The 7,797-nt window shown below is 45.0% G+C and overlaps 1 protein-coding gene across 2 annotated transcripts; it reads right to left on the bottom strand.

Annotated features, from left to right (window-relative positions):
- Positions 1-701: 701 nt before the first annotated feature.
- slitrk5 (SLIT and NTRK like family member 5) lies at positions 702-7,075 on the bottom strand. 2 transcript variants are annotated; one of them, XM_085447952.1, is made up of 2 exons: positions 6,158-7,075; positions 702-4,235 (listed from the first exon to the last, which is right to left on the bottom strand). In XM_085447952.1, exon 2 carries the CDS (start codon positions 4,175-4,177, stop codon positions 1,550-1,552), a length of 2,628 nt encoding a protein of 875 aa, XP_085304078.1. In that variant the 5' UTR covers positions 4,178-4,235; positions 6,158-7,075; the 3' UTR covers positions 702-1,549. The 2 variants fall into 2 exon arrangements, with proteins under 2 accessions (XP_085304078.1, XP_085304079.1); XM_085447953.1 differs by lacking the exon at positions 6,158-7,075 and adding an exon at positions 4,923-5,404.
- Positions 7,076-7,797: the final 722 nt, after the last annotated feature.

Here is a 7,797-nt window from a genome sequence, read left to right as displayed (position 1 = left end):
ACAAAACTGTTTGCATATCAAACAAACCTATTACGTTTCGACACCAAAAACATAATCCAGCACATCTTTATGTTTCATACCCGCTGACTTTGCGAAGATGTTAAATGATGTTTATATAAAACACCTGCTCATCCATTGACAGACGACAATCTGGATTATGTTGTCGCGGTATAATTGCAGAAGGCCAGCCTTACATAATGGTCATTGATTAATACCCATTGATTTCAATTCTCACTGACGACGCAACCTCCACTTTAAGTGGAGCACGTATACACTGTCTTTATCTTCTTTAACTGAGTGCCCACCATAGTCTGATCTGGTCAGCCGATATATTGTTAACTGATTATGGCATAAAACAACTTTTAGCTGTTGGAAAACTCTCTTGATTTCACATCTAAAACCCACATGCTGAACCAAAAACCCAAATGGCCTCATTCCACCTTCAGTTTCCGCATAAGCACATTATATGAACCTGACATCATGTTTATTTGATGACAATAACATAGTTTGGTCAATATAGTGCAATAAGTGCAAAGCAATCAAAACAAAAGAAACCCATAATCGATAGAGAATTTGCCAATGCTCGTATAAAAATAGGTGTTACATTGATTAAAATGCCAGTATTACACAACATAATTAATACTTCAAATATCATTTATGAATTTTTGTTTTGATAACATATCAATCCTACATATTAAGAATGAATAGCCATATTCATTTTTAATATAATAATCTCCTTTATGAGAGCTCATTGAAGGCTAACTTGCCTTCCATTTCCAAAAAGTGCAGAAAGCATACAAAGACACTTCTTTTTTTTCTTTTTTTTCATCTTCTTCAAATGACGCAGTCTGTTTTGGACATTGGGGTGTGCCACTTTCCGAGAAACAAAAGAAAAGAAAAACAAAAAAGGAAAAAGGAAAAAGAAAAGCCACTTTTACAATGCAGAGCTACAGTAAATGAAACTAGAAACATAAGCCTTTTTCCGGAGGATGATGGAGTATGATGACACAGGTAATACTGATGAAGAATCAAAAGTTTTGAAAAGACATGGCAGATTATATCAATAAATACTTACTTACAGACTACAGCAGAAAATAGTCCTACACAGTTTTGATGATCTGCTGTACAATGTGTTGGGTTTTTTTTTTTTGTTGTTTGTTTGTTTTTTCTTGTATGTCCAGGTGTGATTTTTATAAACATTTCTTTTTCTGATTCACAATATATCGTATGTATGGTTATATTCCTGAAAATGAAGTTGGGTAAGATTTACCTGTACACTTACATTTTTGTGTGTTATTCAATCTTCACCATAGAAAAATAGATTTTGCATCATCAGTTAAGCAATTTTGTTCATCCATGTCTCGAGAAAGCTGTATCCATTCCTGTAATGTCATGTTTCTGAAATAAGAATAAGATTGTTCGGCACACCCCGTTTCAACTCTTTCTCTTTCGCTTGTTTGTATTTGTGCCAAGGCACCCTAGAAACTGAGCCACTGTTTCAAGGAGGGTCGAGAGAGAAAATGCTTCATTATGCTCACGACTCTGTTGCTCAGAACTGGCTAAAGGTGGTCTGTTTCTCAAGAACTTCGAGGTAATCAGGCTCAGACTGCAGTTTAGCTTTTAGCTCCAAATACTCATTCCTGTTGGGCTCGACATAAACAGTACTGGGTGCTGTGCCATAGAGCACTGTTTCTCTTATTCTCTCCGGGTGCAAGAACTGACGTCTGACATCAAAATTTGGGTTGTACGTGTACGACACGGGACCCGTATACTTGTACTCTAAATTGGCCCCTGCTGGGATTGACGGGATGGACTGGTGGGGTGACTGCTTATCGGGTTCAAGGATCCCTCTGAAGAAATGGTCTGCATCCTGCACAGGGGAAGGGTTTTCACGTGGCTCGATGGTGCTAACACTGTATGAAGGGCTCCTCATTGTACTACTGTCCCTCTCATCATCTGGGGTACTCCTGTATGTGACCTTGAGCTCATGGAGGTCACGGTAATCCTCCACTGTGTTCCCCTCCCTTGACCTGTAAATGGGATTTTTGCACATATGGCCCATTGGATGGGGGATATATTCATATACATGACCAGCCGGGGCCTTAACTTTAGGTCCAGAGCGGTTGCTGTAGAGGCTGTACTGCAGGTTAAAAGAGCTGACGTCGGAGTTGTTAGTGCTAGTACGGTCACTCTGTGACTTTTTACGCTTTTTCATGACCACAACAAAGAGCCCCGCAGCCACAAAGACAGACATGATGAAAACAAGCAGGAGGCTGAGGATGAGGACGGAGAGGGGGACGGTGCTGCCAGGGGGTTCCAACCTCCGAGTAGCACCTGTGGTGACAACGTGTTCGTCCATGGGCTCCTCCGTAGGTGGAGTTGGCGAGACATAGGCTTCGGAGTAATCTGGGCAGAGCTGCTCTGACGGGACAGAACGCAGGTCCATTCCTGTGTGGCGTTTTGGCGTCTTGCACACGACCTCATTAACCACAGTGCCTGCACTGAGCTGCTCGAGCCATATCTTCATCCCCACTATGTCGCAGGAGCATTCCCAGGGGTTCTCAAACAGATCTATCTGCAACAGCAGCTTGAGCTGATCCAAAACACCACTCACGGGGAGGTTTTGGAAATGGTTGTTACGCAGATTAAGCCTAGACAGGGAGAGGCTGGAAAAGATGCCCACAGGTAAAGTTTTCAGGAGGTTGTTGTTCAGGAAAAGCAGCTGCAGATTAGGGAGATAGCGGAAAGTGCCCGCATCGACCTCCTTGATTTTGTTGTACTCTAAATAAAGATATTGTAAGTTCTGCAAACCAAAAAACATTTCTCCTGTGAGCCTGTCCATGAGATTACCATTCAAATACAGCCTACGCAGGTTGGTTAAATCCCCAAAAGCCCGGTCGTGGATCAGAGTTATCCTGTTGTTTCCCAGGTGAAGCAAATCCAATCCAGTGGCGTCGACAAAATCTGATCTCCGCACCACAGGGATGTAATTTCCAGTGAGATACATTTTTTTAGGATTGTATGGCTTGGGTTTTAGGTCAGAAATGCTTTCAATCTTTCTCTCTTGGCAGTTGACATTTAACCCAATTTCAGATATCTGCAGATTACATGTGCAAGCAGTGGGGCAGTCCAAAGGCACAGGAGATTTGGTCTGAAAAGCAATGATGGGGCCATAGTTGTATGGATTGCCGCCTGGTATTCGGGAGGTGGGCTTTAACCTGGTTCTGTTCAATTGCCGTGTGCCCTTGGTAGGCCTGGAAGAAGACCTTAAAACAGCCGAGGAGGTGGCAGAGGCTGTGACAGCGGCTGGTGTGGTCTGATAGTATCCATTAGTGCTGCTAGGCGGCGCAGGCCTGACTGTGTCTTCTAGGGGTCTTCGTGGGCAGAGTTCCTGCTTTGACACCTCATCCAGGTCTCTTCCATGGAGCCTGAATGGCGTCTCGCACACCACTTCTCCCACCAGAGCTGTGTAAGCTATACTCTCCAGCCAAGCCTTCAGAGCAATGAGCTCGCAGGAGCAATTCCACGGATTCTCCTCCAGTTGTAATTCCACAACTTTGTCCATGTGCTCTAGGAGGCCAATATAGGGGAACATTTTTAAGCGGTTCCCTCTCAGATCCAAGTGCGTAAGGGGGACATTCCGGAAGATGTTGGGAGGAAGGGCAGAGAGCAGGTTGTCGTTCAGAATCATCACTGTTAGTTGGTGTAGTTTGCTCAGGGCGTTGGACTCTATGTTTGTGATGAAATTATAATCAATCTGTAGGTATTCCAAGCTCTCAAGTCCTTTAAAGGTTTCATCTCTCAGAACTTCTATCTTGTTGTTATTCAGGTGCAACCTTTTTAATCCCTGGAGTCCATTGAAGGCACCCGACTCTATCTCAGAGATATCATTGTTCCCCAAGTGCAGGATGGTCACCCCGGTGTAATTGATGAAATCATCGACCGACAGCTTCTTCAGGAGGTTCCCCGTGAGCAGGAGGTGGTACATGGAGTACTGGACAGGGCTGATCTCCGTCAGCCTGATGATCCCCCGGTTCTCGCAGCTCACCGTCAGGATCCCTTCCTTCTCCTCGCACGTGCACAGGTTTCGGCAGATCTCCCCATAATTGTCATACATCTCAACCAGCCTCAGAGATGATGCAATCAGAAGTATTATTTTTAGGATCCAGATATGCATTTTTCCTGGGAGAGGATGCCCCAGCTCACTCAAGTGCAGTACCAGTATGAGGTGTCATCTAAGGAGGGGAGAGAAAAGGACGAGTTGTGTTTTACACATCATGGGCACAGGTGCAATATTTACAGAAATGCAAATTTGCTCACTCAGAAGAGCCTAAAAGAGCAAACATTAGATGTATTCACACACATACACACGCACGCACACACACACACACACACACGCACACACACGCACACATATTTTTCCAATATGCAGATGTGTTATGTCGGCATCATTTTGATTTTGAAAGTGGCAGAAAACAAGTTGCGTGTTTAACAACTACATGCATAAAGAATGTTGTATTTAAAGTAACACAAGTATCCGCTATTGGATGGTCACTGCGCATTTTTTGATAGCTCGCCTGAATTCCAATCCATCTTGTTAGAATAAGAAGAAGAAAAAGAAGAAGCTATCGCCATCCACCGTTTGCAGACTCGGAGATTCCAGTATTTGTTAACAGATGACAGTGGAAAAACGACAAACGACACTTCTTGTCAGGTAATCTCGAGTCTCATTCCTTGTGAGATGGGTGATTGTTGCATTTACGGTCTCTGTTATTATTATTATTATTATTATTATTATTATTATTATTATTATTTGTATGTGTAAATGTTTGTTTGTTTGTCTTTTCCTTTGACGATTCAAACTCACATTAAAACCTCGAGGATGAACTCCTATCTCCGAACTACAAAGATACCTCACTCACCCCTCATACCCGACGACTTGGGGAAACTGTTGGATCCCTTCTCTCCACCTCCACAACATGAGGATGAAAGACGGGGGGGTGAGGGGGGTGTTTATTCCTGTGCTATGATTAAAAACCGTCCTCGGTGCGAATAAAAATAAAATGCCGGTTCCCTGATACCAATCGACAGGGACAAGCAGACAGTCCTCATCTCTGTAGAAAAATGGATACACATATATATATCCGACCTGCCATAGAAAATGTGAATATGAGCCTACAAGGCGACAGTCGCAGCCCTTCTTCTTCTTCTTCTTCTCCTTCTGCTGCTGCTGCTGCCCACGGGCGGAAAAAAGAGGAAAAAAAAGAAAAGAAAGATTGAAAAGAAAGAAAGGAGAGGAGTTGATCAAAGGCAAATCTCGCGGAGGATCTCTGATCCAAACTACATTTTGACGTGGAGTAGATAATTCTATAATCAAGTATTATGTATGGCATCTGCTATATAGAAGGTTACAGATCTCTCTCTCTTTCTCTCTCCCTCTCTCTCTCCGCCTCAGACGCGCGCGTGCACACACACGCGCGTGCACAGCAGACGCACACATTTGGGTCTGTGTGCGTTCCTTAAAAGAGCACAAAAGCCCACACATCGCTCCATAAATTCCCCCCCTCCTCCCAAAAATCAAAATAAAATAAATAAGCGCAATTTTAACGCACGCACACAGGTAGCCTACTCCACCACTGAGGTGTCAATCAAAATGTTTGAAATGTTTCAGTTTAACACCATTTCAAATAAATAAATAAATAAATATTTGTTTCTAAAAGCCAGGCTCACGGAAATAATGGAGATATAACTTGGAACGCCAGTGCATCAGCGCGCCTTGTCTTTGCAGAGCATCCGTGTGCGGATGCAGCAGGCTTTTTTAAAAAAACGGGATGCTCTAACTGGAGCGCAGAAATGCGGGCTCTGTGCTTGTTACTGGCACAGCGGCCGCAGACACCTTTCTTAAAAGCACCTTTAAATCCGGGATCAACTTCAGTAATGTGACTGAGGGTGGAAGCAGGTTTCAGCACCACGGAGAGATCCCCCCCCCCCCCCCTCCACACACACACACACACACACCTATACACACTCACCCCTCCTCCTCCCAATAAAAAAAAGAACACGTTAAAAAGGCATAACGTCTCAGCTGAGACAAGCAGTTAAACCAAAAGAAAGGGGGGGGGGGGGGGGGCAAGAAAATAAATCAGGGTTTTCTTACCGTGCTGATTCCGGTAAACGCCAAAACATGCTGACAATCACGGCTGTGTCCGGTCTTTTCCCCCCAGCCTCAGTGAAAACATGGATTTCGTGATTTCACTGTCCGCCCTTCAGCCGGATGGTTAAAAAAATAAAAGAAAAAGGAGGAAAAGAAAAGAAAAGAAAGAGGAAAGAAAAAAAATCAAGTCAAGTCTCCGCGGTGTTTAGCTCCATAAACCAGGCATGGACGAGCGCGGGTAACGTTCTCATTCACGCCGATGATGTGACAGCCTGCGCGGCGAAACGGGCTCCGGTGCTCTCCCAGCGCCGACTGAAATTAGCAGTGTCATCTCGGAAAAAGAGCCAAAACCAAAGTTGGAACATGGTCGGGAGGCGAGGGGGGCGAATAAAAACGCGGTAATCCCACATCAGACAGGACTTGCCGCATGCATTTTAACTGTGACTTTCATCCATGCGCACTGACGAAGGCTCAGAGAGAGGCACGAATCCCCCCCCACCCCTGTCTGCTGCCAGCGGTGCGGCTCCTACCAGTTTATGTATAGATCTGCCCAAGGTCTCTTTATTTCAATTGCCAGTGCGTCCAAATTGACCGGAGATCAATGTTCCTCCAGTTGCCTCCTCGGATGCGAGAATCCGATCCCCCCCCTTTCCTCCTCTTCTCCTTCTTCTTCTTCTGTTTTCTGCAGTTCTGTTGCTCCTGCTCATAGGATATCCTATGTACGCGCGCGCTTCATCTTTCCACCCAGCGTTGTCAACTAGTGGAACTTGATCTCGGTTGGTTGGTGCAAACCAGCCCGTGCCCTGCAGCGAAGGACGTATTATGAAATAATTACCGTAGCATGGCAGTGAAAGTCACTCGTGAAAATGCATAAATCCCCCCCGATCTCAGAGACTGTCACAGCACGGAAATGAAAAGCAATTTAATGCGCGCAATAGTCTTTAAGGGGGGTGGTTTAGGAAGGGGAGGAGAGGGGGGGGGGGGGGGGGGGTGCAAGCTGTGGTAATGTGGAGGAGGCGGGCTGGTGGTGCTGGGGAGGGGTGATGATGATGATGTGTGTGTGTGTGTGTTGGGGATGGGGGGGGGTGGAAAAAGAGGGAGGCTGGAGGAAGAAGACCCGTAGAGGGCAGCATAATGATGAAAAAGGTTTCTTGGCAGGACTTGCATTCTCAGGCTGCACTTTGTAACTCGCTGTCTTTTGATTTAGCTGCAACAACCATTTGATTTGTCACTCAGCAGCCATTTAGCTGTTATCCACCAAGCCTTCCTCCACGCTTTTGAAAGTCACAGCTGGACACAGTGGGAGCTCTTCATTTGTCATTAAATGGCCACAGTACCCCCCTTGATTTCCTGTTTTTGAGAAGTTGGGAGAAGATGGCTGACACCCATCCTGAACTGCTGAAAAGAACATTCTTTGAGGCGCCATCAATATGAATTCTTGGCACTTCAGGAATGTATTAGCTGCACATTGTTATCCCCTTGCCTCCTTGTACTGGACTTGATCAACCAGCCAGTTATAGTGAACTCAAAGCAGAAAAGTCCAAAACTGCAGTACCACAAATGCCACTTGAGGCTTGCTTCAAAAGTGAGTCAACCCCCATAGACCCCCATGTTAAAAAGGCCCAACTTTAACATCTTTACAG

The sequence above is a fragment of the Copadichromis virginalis genome, linkage group LG23 (assembly GCF_057382275.1).
Source record: "Copadichromis virginalis isolate Kocher_CV1m ecotype Utaka linkage group LG23, C_Virginalis_male_GT1.1, whole genome shotgun sequence".
Lineage (NCBI taxonomy): Eukaryota > Metazoa > Chordata > Actinopteri > Cichliformes > Cichlidae > Copadichromis > Copadichromis virginalis.
Note: the sequence above shows the minus strand (reverse complement) of the source record. Positions and strands in the feature narration are given on the sequence as shown.